Source organism: Hydra vulgaris, chromosome 03, assembly GCF_038396675.1.
Source record: "Hydra vulgaris chromosome 03, alternate assembly HydraT2T_AEP".
NCBI classification, from domain to species: Eukaryota; Metazoa; Cnidaria; class Hydrozoa; order Anthoathecata; family Hydridae; genus Hydra; species Hydra vulgaris.
Window position 1 is genome coordinate 48818222 of NC_088922.1, and position 23066 is coordinate 48841287.

The 23066-nt window shown below is 25.1% G+C and overlaps 1 protein-coding gene across 1 annotated transcript in view; it reads left to right on the plus strand.

The window, feature by feature from the left end:
• The window catches only part of LOC100198279 (cGMP-specific 3',5'-cyclic phosphodiesterase), a 55418-nt gene extending 34801 nt beyond the window's left edge, over window positions 1-20617 (plus strand). Inside the window, exons 12-24 of the mRNA XM_065793510.1 lie at window positions 1934-2026; window positions 4283-4333; window positions 6001-6147; window positions 6368-6475; window positions 6558-6667; window positions 6745-6832; window positions 6965-7065; window positions 7289-7366; window positions 16160-16223; window positions 16723-16797; window positions 16918-17001; window positions 20184-20274; window positions 20416-20617. Coding sequence (XP_065649582.1) covers window positions 1934-2026; window positions 4283-4333; window positions 6001-6147; window positions 6368-6475; window positions 6558-6667; window positions 6745-6832; window positions 6965-7065; window positions 7289-7366; window positions 16160-16223; window positions 16723-16797; window positions 16918-17001; window positions 20184-20274; window positions 20416-20543 — 1218 coding nt within the window. The 3' untranslated portion in view covers window positions 20544-20617. The remainder of the gene's footprint in view (window positions 1-1933; window positions 2027-4282; window positions 4334-6000; window positions 6148-6367; window positions 6476-6557; window positions 6668-6744; window positions 6833-6964; window positions 7066-7288; window positions 7367-16159; window positions 16224-16722; window positions 16798-16917; window positions 17002-20183; window positions 20275-20415) is intronic.
• Window positions 20618-23066: the final 2449 nt, after the last annotated feature.

The window sequence follows — 23066 nt, forward strand, 5'->3', positions numbered from 1 at the left end:
TCATAAGAAAAAAATATTTAGTATAAGAAAAAAAGAGTCAATTTTGTTCCAAAGGATGCTAATCCACCAAACTATCCTAAGAAGCGAGTTATCGAATATTACTGGGCTATTGTGAAGGGAATATTGAGGAAAGGAGGCAAATGTGAAAATAGTTTATAAAATTTCCGAGATTTATGAATTAATGCTACAAAAAATGTGGCATAAAGTAAAATTGTGGAGATGATGGCGGGTACTTTATAAAAAATTAAGTTACTTGCACATTGTAAAGTTAAGGCTATATTTTATTTTTATTGAAATAAAAATTAATTATGTAAGCATCATTATTAAAAGAAAATCATTACAATTAGTTAAGTTGTCTTTGAGAAAACTCATTTTCAATCAATCATAGTAATGTGCATGCATTTTATTCTAAAAAACTTAAACTAGCTCTTTTATAAAAATTTATTTGAAATTTTTTTTTAAAAGAGCCAGTTTCTTAGATAGAGCTTTCACTGCTTATATAAGAACAATTTTAGAATATTGTTCTTTAGTTTTGTCACCACACCAAATCAGTTGAAAGCGTCCAACAAAAATTTACTAAGAAAATTAGGAACCTTAGAAATTTGTCTAATCATAATTGACTATAGTTGCTTGGTTTAGAATGACTTAAAGTTTGGCACCTTAAAAGTGACTTAGTAACATGTTTTAAAGTTTTTCACAAACTGGTTTGTACAGACAATCTATTTTCTTTGTAATTGAAAACAAAAGCTACACCCGAGTTCATATTTATATTAAATTGGTTTTTCTTTCCAAGTTGCTGATATGAAATAAAATGACCACAGAAGCTCTGAACGCAAAAAAATGTTTAAACTTTTAAAAATGAAGTAAACTCTTTTGACAAATTTATTATAAAAGCAACAACTATTTTTTTCTTTATAATTTTGTAATTGTTTTTGTGGTGATATACTTTTAATTTATTTATGGTCATGCTTTCAATATCCATCTTTGTATGGACCTATGTATCTTTTAGAACATACATTTGGTGTTCTAATTATTATCAATCTAATCAATCTAAAATGCATTTTTATTTTTGGAATTTTCCAGATATTTCTTGTATTTAAAAATTTCTTATATTTAAAAATTTTTTCATTATTGATTCAGGATATTTTAGGAAAAATTTTTTTCGATATTTTTTAAATATGACCAGGATAATCTCTACTATCAGCTGATTATTGCTGAAAAAATTGAAGTTTGGTTTTGGAAACGCAGAACTTAGAAACTTGTCACTTGAAAAATATTTAGTGCTTGTTGTTTTAAACAACGTCGAATGTAAAATGAAAACATATTTCAATGCTTCAACCTTGGGTAACTAAATGAGTTACTAAAATTTAACAAAGATGTACATTTATGGGATTGGTTTAGTTTACTAAACTACCTGCAACATATTTAACTTTGTCTACAACATTTTAGATAATCAGATCACATTTAGATAATTAGATCACAATGATCTTAACTGTGTTAATATTATGATACAGTCTTCTTTCATATTTTAAAAATTGTTTTAGAACCTTATTTACTTCTGTATGATAATGTGTAAAACATATACAAAAGTTTTTTATGAATATCTATAATAGGTAGATTCATTACTTTTTATGCAAGATAACTTTTGTGATTTTGTGACAACCTTTTTAAGTGTAATATCTCAAAATTAATAAAATATTAAAAGTAAAAAATTAAAAAAAATTAAATTAAAATAAAAAGTTGTTTATTTGAATTTTTAATTTTTTATATATAAATCAAAAGAATATTTTATTCTAAAGAATTTTTATATTTATAAGTATACTTTTATATACTTTTTTAGAAAAATGTCTTGTCAATATTGTTATAATTAAATGTTTTAAAGATAGTTTCTTGTCATAAATTTACATTATTAAGCTTGAAAATTTTTATTTAGGGGTTTGTAATATTTTGTGGTCTTGGTATTCATAATACGCAAATGTATGAGAAAGCAACAATGTTAATTGCCAGACAGAAAGTCAATACTGAGGTAAAAAGATATTTTAATAATATTTATCAAGTTAAATTAGTAGCATTATGTTAAGTTAAGTTAAATTATATTGTGATATATTTGTTTGAATTAATAACAACTTGCATTAAATTTAACTTATCAGATTTAATTTCTGTTTATAATTATTTATAGTTTTTTGAATTTAAATTGTTATAGTTAGTTGAATTTAAATTGATAGTTTGACAAAGTTCCTCTCATTAACTGCTGCAAAAAATTGAATTATGTTGAGTTGAAAGTTATATTCTAAAGTAGATTAAAGTGTTTTTTTTAAATAATCCAAAACAACATTCTCTTCTTAAATGTGACATTGGAATGGGAAAAAATCTATAATGGCCCATCCTTCCTCAAGGCTTAGTTTTAGGTCTTACACTATTATTTATTAATTATTTACCCAAAAAAACTACTAGCAGAAACATTTGTGTTGATAATACAAAAGTTCTCAGTGTTTTCAACACTACTGAACTAAAGCAAATATAAACATATCAATCTATACAAATTTGTTCCAAATCTCTATTATTTATTAACAATCGTAAATCAAATGGCAATCTCAACAGAATTCAACTTGAATCAATCACATTTAAGTAAAACCTTGGAATTCGAATTTTCGATAACCTAAAGCAAACATGCATTGCTAGCCAAAGTAAAACCCAAACATGACTGCCTCAAAAACCTATAAGTGTTCTGATATAAAGTAAATAAATTTGTCTATCCATTACAAAATGTTTGCAATTTATATTAACTTAACGAAAAAATTTAGAGCAAACCTCAATTTAGAATATAACTGAAAGGAACATTTCTTGAACTATAGAAGTAATTTTTATTAAAAGTTGACACAAAAGTACAATCTCTATAACTATGTAATTAGAATAAATAATTTTGTTTTTTTTTTAATTTTATTTGATTGGATATTATTGTTTATATTTTGTATTAATATAATAGTATAATAGAAAGCTTTAGTAGGATGGAAACTAGTGTAGTGAGTTCAATGTACTAATGTGCATTGATTAATAAAACTAGTTTAGTGAAATTAATAGTAATTAGTTTCATTTGGACAGCATGTACCTTGTTAAATTTTTCTAAGAAATAAAATATAAGTTACAAATCATATTGCATTTATCAATGCAATATTCAAATAGGTTTAAGTTTTCGCTTTCACTGGTATTTTATTCCACATTGGTGAGACTATTTGTTAAAAGTTAATGATCAAGGTTGCATTTTTTTTTAATTTTTCTTCAAATTTTGATATTATCCTTCTGTGTGTTAAGCTGGTATGGAGGAAAAATATTTTTATTTAGTTCAATATTATTTAATTTTTTTTGATAATTTGTGGATTTGTTATATATTACCTCTTTTGTCTTTTTTTTCAATTCTAACTATTTTAATTCTTGTTTTAAAACTTAGTTTTCGAATTTGAGTTTTTTAATGGCGTAATGTTAAACCTTTTAGAGTGCATCAATATTATTCTTAAATTATGGGCATCATGCATCTATTGCAAGTTCAAGATGGGGTCTTATATGTTACATATAGTATCTTAAACATTTTTTTGGTGTAGAAATTGGTGAGACTCTAAATTGCTTATTCAATGCTTAAATTGTTATACATTTTAAGCATTGAATAAGCATTTGATGTACGATTTGTTGAATTTTCCATTTAAGATTTGAGAACATGGTAATTCCAAGATCTTTTTTGGTATCCAATGTTGTTTTATTTAAGGGTATTATAAATCAGTATATAAAATACAGTCAAGAAGTGAAGTGATCAAAGAAATGAAGTAAAAGTATGAAGTAAAATGAAATAAAAGTAAAAAGAACTGTTTGAATCCACTTTTAAAACTCAATAATTTAGTTTATGCATTATTCACATTACTTAATTTAAAAAATAACTACAGTCATGTATTAAAGAAATAATTAAAAAAAAATCTTTGAATCAACTTTTTAAGTTAAATTATATTGTGATATATTTGTTTGAATTAATAACAACTTGCATTAAATTTAACTTATCAGATTTAATTTCTGTTTATAATTACATTTAAAAAATAAATCTTACATTTAAAAAATAAATTTAAATATTAAATTTTTTTTCAAGTTAGTATAATTTATTCTAGTGTTTTTCTTTTAGAGTATGTGATTTATATAACGTACTAAATTTCTACATTATTTGAGTTTATAATTTTTTTTTAGATTATTTTATGGTTTTTTAAATTTTTTTAAGTTGTTTTATGGTTTTTTAAAATAGATTCTCCAATACCATGCTGCTGAGCCTATAGAAGGTGTAGAAGAGTTTGCTGTGAGTTTTTTTTTTTTGCATGAAGTCATTGATAATATTGTAGTCAAGTAGACTAATTTAAAGATCTAATCAGACTAATTTAAAGTAGCCTAATTTAGTAACAACTATTTTGTGTATTAAAGTACTACTCTATTTTAACCAATCCAGTCACAAATCACAATCATTTCAGTATAATCACTATCTCAATCATGACATTATACTGAAATATCCATCTGCAGGGACTTCAGTACATAATATTAAAGATGCGATTGGGTTCATGCAAGTACAATCTACATATGAATGATACTTTTATGGCATAAAATTATTTAATTTTGTCTTTCTTTTTTTTCTTTGCCTGTACAGCGGTTTGAATTAAAGTTTCATTTTGAAAACTTAAGATGCTGCTCATATATTTCCATAAAAGTATTTGCTAAGAATTTACTTAGTTTTTAAATAATAGTATGTTAAAGCAAACGATTTTGCAAAAAATATTTTCCTGCAGCTTTTTTGAAGGTAATGATTTGTATTATTATTGATGTGTAATATTATCTTTGTTTGCACTTAATTGTTCATTTTTACATAATAAAAACTTTTATTAAAACCTTCAAAGCAGAAAAGAATAAAAGTAAAGTTTGAAAAAAAATATGAATTTAATAAAATATTTGTTTTCATTTCTAAGTAAAAGATATTGCACATTCTTCAATTAATTTTATTGTTTGGATATATGCATTGTTTACATACAGAAATAGCCAGAGATTTATGTTTTGGAAAGGCATTAGCTATCATAATATACAAACTTCAAGCAATAAGTGAAGTGAGGGACATATAAAATAGGATATAACATACATATACTATTTTTAATATTTAGTAGTATATATTATAGAGATCATATATGTGGTCATATATGTGTATACATTTATCAACTGATTTATTTAACCATAGACGCAGAAACATATAAATATGCATGTGTGTATATATATATATATATATATATATATATATATATATATATATATATATATATATATATATATATATATATATGTAAATGCATATATTTATACAAGAAAATAATGAGATAAAGAAGTAATGCATTATTTAAGATACACAACAGATGTAGAGAAAAATTTAAAACATTTAGTATTACTACTATAAACTGGACAAGAAGATGTGCACTGCATATGGTAGCCACACTTGATTTAATGGATAATATAGTTATTATAGCCATATGTGGGCCATATGTAGCTGCCACCTAAGTGTTATAAATACAATTGCCACACATGGCCTACATTTACACCATTCTATAAACCGAATGTGACTTTCATTTAATCGCACTTGGTAATGATACAAGTTTTGTCAGGAGTCTATTATTATATTAATATGTGGTCATATATGTGTATACATTTATCAACTGATTTATTTAACCATAGACGCAGAAACATATAAATATGCATGTGTGTATATATTTATATATATATATATATATATATATATATATATAAATATATATATATATATATATATATATATATATATATATATATATATGCACACAAACAGCACACACTTATTTGTTGTTATTGGTACTGTTATTACTATTATTATTGTTATTACTAATATTATTATATATGTATTTATATGTACAGGTACATACATTTATTTATAATATAAGCTAAATTTTTATCTAGATCTTGGAAGTTCCTGCTGCTGAAAGTTTTAGTTTTAATTCATTTGCATTTGACGATCTTACAATGACAGATAGAGAAACATGTCTAATGACGATGAGAATATTTCTAGAAAAAAATTTTTTGAGCACTTTCAATATACCTTACACAGTAAGCAACCAGAGGTGAACACTTTTGAAGGAGAGGGGCAGTTGCATTGCTAATTAAAATTTCTACTGATGTTTTTCAGGATTAATTTTATCCATCTCCCTTTCCTAATGTTTTGCAAAGTGTACTCCGCTGTAAAATGATTTTTTATAAGTAACTGTTATTTAATAATTATAAAAGCTCTATATCTTTTATCTTTTATTTTCAAAATTTAACCTTTTAGACCATGTGCAAATTTGTTTTAACTGTGAAGAAAAACTATCGTCGTGTTACATATCATAATTGGAGGCATGCTTTTAATGTTACACAGACCATGTTTACTATTTTAAGTGTAAATAGTTTTTTCTGTTGTTTAACTATTTTTTTATTTCTTTATTTATGATTTTTTTTTCAATATATAACCTTTCCTTCAGATAGGTCAAATGTTTTCCTGGTTTACTGATTTAGAATCCTTTGTACTTCTTGTTGCTTGTTTATGTCATGATTTAGATCATCGTGGAACAAATAACAACTTCCAACTAAAGTAAATATTTTAATTAGAAAATAACAAATTAGAGAAACATTGCTAATTTTACTGTACAATTTTTTATTTTTTTTAAGGACTCAATCACCTATAGCTGCTCTGTATGGTACTTCTACTATGGAGAGGCATCATTTTAATCATTCTATCATGATTCTTACCACAGATGTAAATTATCTAATTATTGTATCTGGTGATTACTGTACTTGTTTTATAATATCCAAAATAGTTATCCAAGAACATCTTCTTTAAAAATCCCTTTTTAAAAATGTATTAAAAATGAATATTTTAATTCATAAGGGTACACAGATCTTTGACTCACTAAATCCTAATGACTACAAATTGGCTATTAAAATTCTTGAAGATGCTATATTATCTACTGATCTGGCACTTTATTTTAAGTAAGCATTTTTTTAATATTATATTATGGTTTTTAATAAGATTCAATGTTAATCATTTTATTAGTTAATGCTATATATTTATACAAGATGAACTATTTTTAATTAATTTAATTTTAATTTAAAAATATTATTAGTTTAATTATGTTATATTTTTATATAGAGTAAATTAATAAATGTTTAATTTAGTTTTAGGGACTTTAAATTACTTTTTTTTTTCTTAAAGGAAACGCACCGATTTTACAAAGATTGCAGAATCTCAGCAGGCAAATTGGACTATTTTTGAAAACCGAGGCATTCTTAGGTATGTATATGTGTCTTTTTATAAAGATATACATTATTTCACATGTATTTTTGTATATAGCTGTTTTTATGTCAAATATTTTCATTTTTTATATAAATATATATATATATATATATATATATATATATATATATATATATATATATATATATATATATATATATATATATATATATATATATATATATAATTTTTATTGCTCTGTTCTTTAAGAACATTGAATTAATATTTGTAGAACACACTAACTTAACTTATATATATATATATATATATATATATATATATATATATATATATATATATATATATATATATATATATATATATATATATATATATATATATATACATATACAAATATATATATAAACATATACACATTTTTATTGCTCTGTTTTTTAAGAACATTGAGCAATCTATTTGTAGAATACACAACTAAATTTATATATGTATGTATGTATGTATATATATATATATATATATATATATATATATATATATATATATATATATATATATATATATATATATATATATATGTATATATGTATGCACATATATATACATATATATATAGTTATTTATATATATATATATATATATATATATATATATATATATATATATATATATGTATGCATGTATAAATTTACATGTATAAATATATATATATGCAAATATATATACATATATATTTTTTTATTGCTCTGTTCTTTAAAGACTTTGAGCACTCTATTTGTAGAATACACTAACTTAACTTATATAGGTGTTTATATTTATATATATATATATATATATATATATATATATATATATATATATATTATATATATATATATATATATAGATCTATAGTTTGTTGTCTTTGGGAAAAGCGGAAGGAAAAAAGTGATTCTTACACCAACACATACGTCACTTTTAATTACTTTTGACTTTCATCCAACATTTGCGTGTTGGATGAAAGTAAAAACCATTAATTTAATTACAAATAAATCGTTTTTAAAAAAAACCACAAAAACGCAAATTTAATTGACCAGAATGTTTTAAAAACATTCTGAATGTTTTTAACAATATAAACAATGTTTTTATTTTTATTTTTTTTAATAAAATATTTTTATTTTTAATTTTTTCAATAAAATGTTTTTATTTTTATTTTTTTTTTACTGTAAATCATGCGCGGAGTGTTGCTACATCGACTATCTTATAGCCTGACTCGCAAGGGAGTGCTGCTACATCGACTGACAAATAGCCTGACTCGCAAGGGAGTGCTGCTACATCGACTGACAAATAGCCTGAAAATTGCTTAATTAGTTGTGTCAAATTGGGCAAGAAGATATTTGTTTTGATGTCTGCATTTAGATACTATTTCACTTTTTTTGTTTAACAGATTTTGATTTTTGGAGAATAGAATTTCATACTTTTTTGTTTATGCATAGTTTGCAGAATTTCGATCTAGGGTTGTAAGCATTGCACTGTTTAATTATTTTCTATTTAACAACTGGATTTAAATTAACATTTTTTAATTTCCAAAATTCTTTTGATAGTTCAGTGTCATTTTTGTTTTTAATAATGTTAAATAGTTTTATATGGTTGACATATTTAATTTTGAATGGTGTTTCATTTATACCGATGTAGAATTTATTGACAAGAGTGTTAGTAGGATCATTGGAACTTTTATTAGATTTCACTTTTTTTGTTTAACAGATTTTGATTTTTGGAGAATAGAATTTCATATTTTTTGTTTTCATTTAAAAATAAAATAATTAAAGAAAGTAAACGGATATTACAGAATCACGATGTTTTCAATAAAATTGACATTAATACATCTTTAAATTAATTTATAAAATTAAAAGATCATAAAGAAAATTTTACAAACAATCCAACTCTCTGTTTTTTAAACTCTGCCAAAAATGAAATTGGCAGAATTGGTAAAGTTTAAAAAAATAATTAATACTAATAAATAAATACTTTCCAATATAAACTCTGAACTTGTAAACATATTTCATCTCATACAGTGGAAAAAAACACAAGATACCACAAATTGGTTTAATTCCATCAGTGATAAACATCTTTATAAATTCCTTGTTTTTGATATTATTGATTTTTACCCTTCAATAACAAAAAAACTTTCTAACAGTGCTACTAATTTTACTGAGCAGCATCTAACTATTGACCCAAGCCATAAATCATTCATCTATCATGCAAGGAAGTCATTATTACGCAATAATTATCAAGTTTGGATTAAAAAATCAAGCGGTTTATTTGATGTTTTCATGGGAGCATTTGACGGTGCTGAAGTATATGAACTTGTGGGAATTTACCTTTTGTTTCAAATTGCACAACTTTATAATACAAATGATTTCGGATTATAATGTGATGACAGTTTAGCAATTTTTAAAAGCATGAGTGGTCCCCAAATGGAAAAAATAAAAATATTTTTTGATATATTTAAAAGAAACACTATTTTAATACAGTGTAACATGAAAGTTACAAATTACCTTGGCGTCACATTAAATCTCAATGACCATACTATTCAACCATATTCTATACCCATGAAATCTTTAAATTATATTTAACACATATCAAGAATCATAAACACAACATCTTTTGGTTTAACCCTCCTTTCAGCAAAAGTATTAGCACTAATGTATGTAAAAACTTTTTAATCATAATCAACAAACACTTCCCAATAAATTACAAACTTTACGAAATTTTCAACAGAAACATGGTAAAAATAAGTTATAGCTATATGCCGAGCATGAAATCTATTTTAAAAGCATACAATCAACACATTATAAACAACAACAAAATTCCACCTAAAACCAAATGCAACTACCTTAAAAAAAATACCTGTCCTTTATCAAACTAATGCTTTACAAAAAACATTGTATACCAAGTTAATATAAGTTCCAATGATCCCATTAACACTCCTGTCAATAAATTCTACATCGGTATAAGTGAAACACCATTCAAAATTAGATATGCCAACCATATAAAAACTATCAATATAAATTGATAGATTGCTTGCCCAAACCAAACTCTCAGTCAATGTAACAGCATTCCCTTGTAGCAACAGGCTATAAGATAGTCGATGTAGCAACACTCCACGCTTGTTTTAAAAATATGTTTAAAAAACAAAAACACTATTATATATATATATATATATATATATATATATATATATATATATATATATATATATATATATATATATATATATATATAAAGTTTAATTATTTTTTTAAAAACTGCAATAATAATGACTAGAAAGTTTTTTAATAAATAATATTTGTAGAACACACTAACTTAACTTATATATATATATATATATATATATATATATATATATATATATATATATATATATATATATATATATATATATATATATATATATATACATATATATATATATATATATATATATATATATATATATATATATATATATATATATATATATATATTTATAATATTGTGTATTCTACAAAATGAGCACTCAATGTTCTTAATGAACAGAGCAATAATATATGAGTAAAAACACTTATCTTAATTTCTTCTACAGTCTGTTTCACCTTCAGCAGGTTTATCAGGAAGAATGTCAAAATATCTAAAAATTTAAGTTATAAAAAAAATATTTTGACAAGAAGTTGGGAATTGTTATAATTAAAATTTTATAAAAACTGTAGTTATGTTGCAAGCAGGAATTTACATTGGCTACTTTATTTTTCAAAAAATTTGTGAAAAAGAATTCTTTAGAGTTTTAATAATTTTAGTTTGGTCATTTGTTTTTATAATTTTTTAAATGGTATTTATTTTCATGCATGCATTTAGAAATTCATTCAGATTTTCAGCACAGCAAAAAATGTTTCAATATTTATTGAAACATTTTTTGCTGTGCTGAGGATTGAACCAAATTTTATTTCTTTTTCAATTTTTGTTTCAAGCAAAAAATTTTTGCAAATTTCAACTCAAAATTTTTAAATCAGCTTTTTTTAAGAGCATCTTCATACACACAGAGTTAAAAATATTTTCATCAGAAGAGTTTTGATTTAGTCTATTGTTAATTTAAATAGGAGCTTGTTTTAGAATTTGAGGGGGGGGGGCAATTTGAATTTATATTAATATGCAATAATTAATCATTAGGTTTTTATAAGGTTTATAAGAATTTTCTGAGGGGTTAAATGTGACATAAAGAAAATTCACAATTTTTAAATTAGATTTCAATTTGGTAGCCAATGTTTTTGAAAATTTTAACATTTTTTCTGATTTTTTCAAGTTGAAGCCCTGTTTTATTCTGCATTACTTTTAAACCATCATCGCAATACAGGTCTAACTGATTAAATTGAATTATTTTAGGTATAGAATTTAAAATATATAAGCCTACAAATTTGCAAATTTCTGCTCTGTCATGACTTCCGATTGTTACACCAAAGCATTTGTGCATGGTTTTTTGTTCTGCGTCTCATTAAAAAAAGAGTAAAGTTTTTATGCAATGAATAATAAGACAAACTGTGTCCTCTGTAATTTTAGTGTAAAATTTTTAGAGTCTTATTGTTTTATCTAAAATTTGCTGTAATTGAGAGGTAAAAATTGTAATTTGAGAGGTAATCTCAAATTGTATAAGTGTGCATTTATTTTTGTTTTCTATTTTTAGAAAACCAATTTATAACATCAGTGGTATTTTTCCACTGCTGCAAATTTAATTTTTTTTGGAAATAATATTATTTATTTTGTCTAATTTAATTTTACTAATATGCCCTAGCTCACTTTTTGAAGGAACAAGTAGCCTACTAGAGAGTTTATTTTGAATAATTTATAACTTTTTTTGTTTGGGATAAGGATTTTTATTGGACAATTAATTTTTTAGCGAATAATTAAAATTGTTAGTTTCTATGTTTATGTTAAGTAAAATATAATTAAGAGTGCTCAACAAGTATAAACTTGGAGCTTAATATGTAAGTTAAGTTAGTGTGTTCTACAAATAGAGTGCTCAATGTTCTTAAAGAACAGAGCAATAATAAATTAGTAAAAACTTTTTTCTAAATATCTTCTACAGTCTGTTTCACCTTCAGGGCCTCAACTTAAAAAAATCAGAAAAAATATTAATAAAATTTTCAAACACTGTTGAGAATTAAAACTTTTGTTTTGTTGATGTCAACTGACTAAATTAGATCAATTCTAATGCTACTATATTTTTAATATAAACAAACCTATTCATATAAAAAATTGGGAATTATCAGTAAATAAAAACAGATTACTAATTGCCAACTTGATACTGTTATAATTACTATAATAAAAAATGAACGCCATTGCATGATATGTATTGCATAACTTTACGAAATTAAATAATATTTGTATTTTTAATGTTTACAACACACTCCCGTTTGTACCAATTGCAATTGTAAATTATTGAGTTGACTTGTCTACATAGAGTATCTATCCAATAATGCTCACAAAACTTTGACATAGTTAGGCCAACCATCCCATGATGTTACCATGATAAATCCAGTTTTTTTCAGGCAATTGTTATTGCAATAGTTTAGATCTTTTTATATTTATGAATAGTAATGTACTCGATGAGTCATCTATCCTTCATCTTCTAGGATTAACTCTTACTTCCGATCTTTCTTGGAAACCATATATCAAATCCGTTGCAAAATTAGCATCTGCTAAGGTTGCATCTCTTTATCGAGCTCGACACTTTCTTATTCTGGATTCTATTCTCTATCTGGATTCTATTGACTGGATTCTATTCTCTATCTCTATAAATTCCAAATCCGGCCTTGTATGGAATACTGTTGTCATATCTGGGGTGGATCTTCTAATAATACCCTTTCTCTTTTAGACAAGGTGCAAAAACACATTGTAAACATAGTTGGACCTGCTCTTGCAGCCAACCTCCAACCATTATCACACTATCGTAATGTTGCTTCTCTTTCTCTTTTCTACAAATACTATAATGGGCACTGCTCTAAAGAGCTAGTGTTTCTTGTGCCATCTGCTAAAATTCATTCTTGTGTTACTTGTCATTCAATTAAGTCTTATCCTTTTTCTGTTACTGTTCCTAAGTGCCTTAAAAATTCTTATTTATCTAGTTTTTTTCCTCAAGCATCAGTTTTTTGGAATTCGCTTCCTTCATCTTGCTTTCCTGATTCATATAACTTGCAATCCTTTAAGTTGTCTGTCAATCGTTATCTTCATCTTTTCTCCTCCAGTAACTACCAACTCTAATTAGTGGTTGCTTGCAGCCTTGTTGAAAACGAAGATGTTTAAAAAAAAAAAATGTTTACTAACAACCATAAATGAAATGGCAGATTATTTTCTGACAACATACAAAATATCAGAAGATTCAAAATAACAAACTTTTTTTTAAGGTTAATTTTTGTTATCTTTTTAATGACACTGCACTACATTAATTGCAGCTTCCATGGTCACAAACAGGTAACTGATTAGCTTACATTTTTGCATCATAAAAATTGTCTTATACTAAACTAAAAATTGCTACAACCAAATTTGTAAAGTCATACCCTAAAAAATGTAAATGGCATTCTTGCAAAATTTGCTGATTCCAGGAAAATTTTCATGAGGAGTTGTGCAAAATAGAGACTGTTCAAGATGTTTTCTTATCAAAGTAAAAGTAGTCAAGACACCAGAACTTTATTATTTACAGCAGCCATATGGCTACTATCAATTTTCAGAGCATTGTATTCTGCTGATGACATATTATACATAATACTATCAAATATTCTGCAAAGTATCAGCTTAATACAAAAATAAAAACTCTTTAAGTAGTGGTTTCAAACTGGTTTTTCTAGAAATAGAGTTGATGAATTACTATGGGTTTTTGTCATGTTTTACTACTATAGTATAAGTTTTACTAATACTCCAATTTTGTATTCTTTAAGGTTATAAAATTTTTTGGTAAAAGTAGTTTTTTAAAATTAATTCATTAAATCCCTATTCTGTCCTCTTATACTTGTTGTAGCCGTAATATATATATATATATATATATATATATATATATATATATATATATATATATATATATATATATATATATATATATATATATATATATATATATATATATATATATATATATATATATATATATATATATATATATATGTATATATATAAATAAAAAAAGATAATAACATACAGAGATTCAAATGTTTATATGGGAGATCTGTGTATCTACCGCCCCATACATGGATACGATTTACATGGGATGCAAATTGCTTTAATATTATAAATACAATAACATATATCGAACAGTATTTAGAATATTTTATTACATAAGATAAGTTAATCAACAGATTCAAGTTAATCAGCAGAATCAATTCTTTTTTTTTCATGTAGTTTCACGTAAGGTGTCTGTAGTAAATTATTATTTTTAAATGTTTTTTATAATATAAAGTAAAATATGGCCTTCAAATGTCTACATAATGCAGAAAGTTAAAGAAAATAAGTAACAGTAAATGTTTTTTATTTTCTTTAACTTTCCGCAAATAAAAAAGTAAAAATGTAGGCTTTGTAAAACAAGTCAAGGCTATGTATATTTAAAAAAATGCAGTATATGTTTATGCATGAACAATTCTAGAAACTGTAACTATAACTGCAAGTAAAGTACAAAATTAATATGTAAACTGACTGTTCTTAATGTCTTTGTTTTCATTTACTATTGGATAATGAGTTAAAAAATAAATGATTCATAATTAATAAAATTCATTAAGGTTCTTTTTTTTAGTTGTTCAAAGTATCCTTAAGATTACCATTATTTATTTAAAAACTGTTTATGTCAACAAAAACAAAATTACAAAGAATGATTCAGCAAGTTAAAATAATTTGCACCATGGAAATAATTTTTACTTAAAACAGTCATAATGTGAACTATAATGGGATATATATACCCACAGATATATATATATATTTATGTACAGGCATATATCTATTTATATATATATATATATATATATATATATATATATATATATATATATATATATATATATATATATATATATATATATATATATATATATAAATAGAGAGAGAGAGAGATGTCATACTGTTTGCATATGCTACTTATATACTATTTTTAAAATATATCACATCTTTATTTATATATATATATATATATATATATATATATATATATACATATATATATATATATATATATATATATATATATATATATATATGTATATATATATATATATATATATATATATATGTATATAGATATACATATACATAACATATACATATACATATACATATACATATACATATACATATACATATACATATACATATACATATACATATATTATATATATATATATATATATATATATATATATATATATATATATATATATATATATATATATATATATATATATATATATATATAGATGTGTTGGTGTTTGTTGTTACAACCATCTATTAATCCTCCATAACACAAGGTTTGACAAACAAGGCTGCCTAGAAACAAATTAAATGTGCTACTACTAAGAATTAAACTTGTTACTTCTTGCTCACTAAACATGTTCTTTACCACAGCACCATAAAGCAAGGTATTAATGGAACTTATTCCATGGTTCAATTTGTACAATGGTTGTTTCTGCCTAGTAATTATAATTCTTAGAAATTACAATTACAAGATAGAATCTAGTAATTATAATTTCTAAAAATCTAACAAATTTTTAGAAAGTAATAAAATTGGAATTTAATGTCTTTTGTATATTAATGATATTTAGTATTTTATTTATAATAATTTAGAGGTATGATGATGACAGCATGTGATGTAGCAGCAATTACTAAACCATGGGAAGTTCAGCAGAGGGTGAGATATTAAAAAATGCGCAAGTATTATAAATATCAGCATAAACAAAAAACTTTATTTTATTTAGGTTTTAGATTTATCAAAATTAGTCCTTGTATTTTTAAAACTAAAGTTTTATAAAAGAAATAAATAAATTTAAATTATAGTTTAAATCTTGCACAGCATAAAAACAAAAACAAATAGCTTTTTGTGAAAATAATCCCATGAAAGAAAGTGATAATCTACTTTTTATATTTTATTATTATTATTTTATATATTTTAATTACTATTGCTATATTTAATTGTAAGAAATAATATTTTTTTAATTTGATTGCTACAGTTATATTAGTTCATTTAAAACAGGGTTATTTTGTTTGTTTTATGCAAAATATATTTATCACAAGTTATGAACATTTTTTTACAAATTAATTTTGTAATTTTAATTAATAAATTAATGGTGAAGTTTTCACTTAAAAATTTTTAATGCTGTTTTTTTTTTTTTTTTTTTTCCATTATATAGGTTGCTGAATTTGTTGCAAATGAGTTTTTTGAACAAGGTGATCAAGAAAGAAGCAAGTTATCTGCAGAACCCATTGTAAGTTTTTTAATGCTTTAAAATGGTTTGCTATTAAAGATTTGAAATAGTTGTTGTAAAATATAATTAGTAATGTTTTTATTCAGTGATGCAAATACTTTTTATTGTTTGTATTTATAGCCAATGATGGACAGAGGAAAACATCGCGATTTACCTAAAATGCAAGTTGGCTTCATAGATTTTGTTTGCATGCCTATATATAAAGTATTTTTTTAATTTTGTGCCTTTAATTGATAACTTAATTTTTTATTAAATTAAACTAATTTTTGTCTAAAAACGCCTGCTTGCACAACTTTAAGTATAGTTAATTTGTACATTAAAGATTTTTTTGAGAATTGATGTAAACATTAAATCTTGATTTAACCAACTGTGATTTATGTACATGTATATATATATATATATATATATATATATATATATATATATATATATATATATATATATGTATATATACATATATATATATATGTATATATACATATATATATACATATATATATATATACATATATATATATACATATATATATACATATATATATACATATATATATACATATATATATACATATATATATATATATATATATATATATATATATATATATATATATATATATATATATATATATATATATATATATAAATATTAAACAGTTGAAACTTTGCTTCCAACAAGGCTGCAAGCAACCACTTATTAAGGTTGGAAGTTGCTGGAAGAGAAAAGATGAAGATTGTAGAGCAAAATAACAATTGACAGACGACTTAAAGGATTGCAAGTTATATGAATTGGGAAAGCAAGATGAAGGAAGCAAATTCCAAAGAACTAATGTTCAAGGAAAAAAACTAGATAAATAAGAGTTTTGGGGGCACTTAGGAACAGTCACAGAAAAAGGATGAGACATAATTGAATTACAAGTAACACGAGAATGAATTTTAGTAGATTGCACAAGAGACACTAGCTCTTTAGAGCAGTGCCCATTATAGTATTTGTAGAAAAGAGAAAGAGAAGCAACATTACGACGGTGTGATAATGGTTGGAGGTTGGCTGCAAGAGCGGGCTCAACTATATTTACAATGCGTTTTTGCACCTTGTCTAAAAGAGAAAGGGCATCATTAGATGATCCACCCCAGATATGACAACAGTGTTCCATACAAGGCTGGATTTGAGATTTATAGAGATAGACAATGGAATCCGAAGTAAGAAAGTGCCGAGCTCGATAAAGAGATGTAACCAGAGAGTGTTAGCTTCTTATCACGACAAGAATAAATGGTAGTATAATCAGCAAACAATGCCATCTTAGATGTGAGAATATCTGGAAGATCGTTAGTGTAAATTAAAAAGAGTATAGGGCCAAAGATAGAACCTTGAGGAACCCCTGAAGTTACAGAATAAGAAGAAGAGTGCTGTCCATCGAGGACAACTTTTATACTATGATTGGAAAGGAAGAATTCAATATTTTTTAAGATGTTGCTAGATGCACCATAAGAAGAAAGCTTATGGAGAAGACCAGCATGCCAAACTTTATCAAAAGCTTTTGAAATATCAAGAGCGATGGCCTTAACATCTCCACCTTTATCTAATGCACAATAAAATCTATTGGTTATTACAGTTAGCAAATCAGCTGTAGAACGAGAAGATCGAAATCTATATTGAGGATCAGAAAGTAAGTTATTAAATTCAAGATGAGAAATTAAGTGTTTGTTAATTAAAGATTCAAAAACCTTGCTTATAATAGGAAGAAGACTAATGGGACGGTAGTTAGACGAATCAGATCGCTCTCCAGAATTTTTGAAAATAGGGATGACAGATGCCACTTTCCAGCAGGCTGGAAAACAAGACTCTGATAAACACTTGTTGAATAATTTTGAAAGTATAGACAACAGCTCCGGAGAACATTTCTTCAAGACAATAACAGGTATGTTGCCCGGGCCACAAGCTGTCTAAGCAGGAAATCACTTTTGATACAGAACCTGGAATGATATGAATGTCAAGCAATGGATCAACCTGTTTGTTGGTTATATCAGGTAGAACGCAGCTAGTGGAATCAAGAGATGATATTGATGAAAAGTTCTTAGCAAACAATTCAGCTTTGTCTTTAGGTGACAAAGTCTGAACCATACAAGTAAGGTGGAATTAAAGATTTGCCCTTATTATTGATACTAATAAAGATATATATACACAGATATATATATATATATACATACATACATACATACATACATACATACATACATACATACATACATACATACATACATACATAAATCACAGTTGGTTAAATCATTAATAAATAAGACCACCTAGCTGTAATAGGATTAATGTGTGATTGGTGTTCATTGTTGCAGCATACTAAATGGGATAAGGCAATAGCATGCAATAATCTATTGCTATTGCATCAGTTATCATTTACTCATGATTTACAATTGAAACTGTACTATTAGTGTTAGCAGAGCAGCGATCAGAAAGATATTCATTGTTGAATGTAAGCTTCATAAATGGGCAAAAAATCATCACTTTCCGAAACTTAAAGGGGTAAAATCGTTTCATTATTCAATGAAGGATATTTAGAACAGCAAATTAGTGTAAAACTGCGCAGTAAGACTGCTGTGCACACTGCAACTGTGAATTTCAAAACTTCTGTGAATTTTCAAAAGACATCCAAGATTTCAGGATTGTTTTGCAATTCAAACAATCAAACATTCACCAAGTTTGACGATTTGGGACAACTGGGCTCTATTTTTTGTTCCAAAGAACAACTATGAGTGGGCAGCCAAATATGTGGAACTTCTACTAAGAAAATTGCAATTACACATAACTATTATTTGATGTTCCATTTTCATGCATTACGAAACTTTTGTATAAAGCAAAGGTTGGGAAAATTTTCTTGGCAAAATTCAAAGTTTCTATCTTGAGAATAGTCTAGTCATCAACCCAATCAAAAATCCCTGGAAGATTACTAAGAAAAAGGTTGCAGACAAACACCCATCAACCATTGAATCATTGAAAAAAATATCAAAGAAAGTTTGGATAAAGGAAATATCTGCCGAGTACTGCAACAGCCAGTGATCAAAAGCAAACGAGGGTCTACAAAATACATATCCAAATATATATATATATTTATATATAATTTGTATATATATATACATATATATACACACATATGTATATATATACATATATAATATGTATATATATGTGTATATATATATATATATATATATATATATATATATATATATATATATATATATATATATATATATATATATATATATATATATATATATATTATATATAGAACTTTTATGTATAACTTATTTTTTTGATTTTAAATTTTTTTAGTGTGAATTAAAAGTTGTGTATTTTGTTTTATAAATAAAAGGTCTTTTATGCTATCAATCCTTTGTTGAAACCACTTTATGACGGAGTTAGTGATAATCGTAAAAATTGGCAAAGTATTGCAGACACATATGGTAAATGAAGCTGTTTTTATATTACTGTTGCTTCCTATTTTAAAAAAATTCTAATAAGTAAATTTTTTTCATTCGTTTGTAACTTTTGATAAAACTTTTCATTTAATAAAAGTTCTTATGTAATTCTCAATTTTCTCAAAGTTCCCAAGTCTCTAAAAGAATCAGCAGTTGTTTTAAATGGAACAAATTGTGAAAAGATAGATGATAAACCTTTAAAAAAAGTTACGTTTTTCGAGGCTAAAAATTCAAAGACCTGTTCCATGTTGTAGTTTTGTGTAATGTTTACATACGCGTTACGTCTATATAGAATGATTTTTAAAATATTTGACTAGTGATTAAACATGAACGTTTTGTAAATAATTTAAAAACGTTTTTTTATAAAGTTTATTTATAAAATTATTTAAATTATAGTTTGTTATTTATTATTGTTCTTTTGTTTTGTTTTTAAAACTATGTTTATGTAAATATGCATTATAGAGAAATATTATATTAAAAAGTTAGATAAATTTATATAAATGTATTTTTATATTATTTAAAAATTTGGAATTTTAGACTAATATTATACATTGTTTTGCAAGAATTAAAGTATTTGTGGCTTATAACTTGCTTTATATTTAATAATAATTAATACTTCGTAACTAGTGGTAACTGTATTGATTCTCAGAAATTTGATTGGGATCATTTCTTTATTGTTTCGTGATTAAATAATTTCGTGATTAAACAATCTTAAATTGAACTAATAGTAGCAAAGTGTTCTCGGGGCGTTCCTTGTTTATTTAAAAATGCATGTCAAAGTGTTCTTGGGGCATTCTTACTGTTAAAAGCGTGATTTATTTATATTTTCAAAACTCTTTTTCTAAAAATCTGAGCGTGTCAATTAATTTTCATTTTTTTATTTAAATAATTCTTATCTTTATTTGGAATTGTTCTCAGATCTGAGTATTATATAATTTTTTTCTAAATAAATATCGAGTTCACCTAACACTACTTTTGTCTTAATTGAAAGATGTGTGATACACTTACATTCATATATAGCTAAAAAAATTATCATTTTATGTGAACTACACTACACATCAGTGCATCAGTGAATGGAATCGAAGTCTTGTGTGCATTGTGAATGAATTTGAAAAATTAAAACTTAAAAATAATTTATCTTTATTTCTTTAAAACAATATAAATTTAAACAAATTCTAAAAAAAAATTTATTTTAGCATTTTTAACATAATTAATTTCTTTTAGTTTTCTTATTTTACTTTTTCTTCTTACTATTTTTATAGAAACTTCATTTTTTTTGTCATTATTTATTTTTTTCACTACTGCTATTTTTATTATTACTATTATTATCATAATTGTAATAAATACTATTATTTTTGCTGTTACTTTTGCTCTGCTAATGAATAAAGTTATTATTGTTATTATTATTGTTATTATTATTATTATTATTATTATTATTATTATTATTATTATTAGTATGTCATCTAACGAAAGAGACGTATCGGATTCATTTTAAACACGATATATTCTAAAGCCCAGTGGGCAGTATATACTGAAGCCAATAAATATTCCTTATGTTTAAAAAGTCTTCTCTGACGGGACGAAAAAAATACGTCTTTTGAACATTAAAAAGATATTTTTTAGGTCACGTGCTAAGTAATCCTACAATCTTTTTTTTTAATCAATTTTTAGTTTTGCTTAAAGGTTGTTCATCTTCTGTGACAAATAATGGCATTGTGTTAAAAATCCGATAAGTCTTCGTTTTTCTATATGCTATTAAGATACAAAACATCTTTCATGAAGTTGTTTTCTATATCAAAAGCTTTAGTTTTTACCTTTGATCTTTCAACCAGATGAAGCAGAATCTTAAAGTAACAGTTTTCACAATGCCAAATCTAGATTAAATTTTTTGAATGAAACAATGCGCAACTTTGAAGATACTTTCTTCAAGCTGATGTTTAAGAATTTTATCGAAAAAAAATACATTACCAGGTTCATCGTGGTTTTGCTACTATCATATGTTTTGCCGAAAATTCTATTTCATAGTCAAGAAGAGGCATCTGCTCTTCATCATCTGCGCTTCATCGTCTGCTCTTCATGATGTTTCAGTTAAAGCTAAAGCAAGGCTTTTGGGCAGCAGTGATTTTCAGCGGCAAGCTGAGCTGATTACCTAACATCAATAACTCAATAATCCTGCCAAAATCGACGCATAATTTGGTATGGTAACAAATGGAGTCTAGAAAGTAATTGACGAAGAGCACAAATAGCAGTGATACAAGAACTGATTTTTGAAGGACGCTGCTAACCACTTTTTTCATCTCGGACATTTATTCTCCAATTACTGCACGTTTTTGTTTATCAGCTAGCCAGCCAGTGATCCAGTTTAACAGCTGGCCTCGATGTCATAGATTTGAACCTTATAAAAAAGTCATTGCGTGACATTTTGTTGAATGCTTTGGTAAAGTTAGTAAAAATTGTCTTAGTTAGGTGTTCACGGTAAATTGCCTCCGGCAAAATGTTGCGGGGTTCAATCGGGTTTGTTGAGCGGCCTATATGGTGTACAAACATGCGTTGAGATTTTGAAACTAGATTGTTTACAGTGTTTCATAATTCAACCTTTAATAATTCTCTCCGTCACCTTGCACAAAGTAAAGGCGAGAGACATCAGCTTGTAGTTATAACCCAGCCGGCACAAACACGTCTTTAAAACTGTGCGGCCGTGGCGCAGTAGTTAGAGCGCTTGCTTTATAAGCAGGAGATCCAGGTTCGAAACGAGCTCTGGACAAATTTTCGCGTCA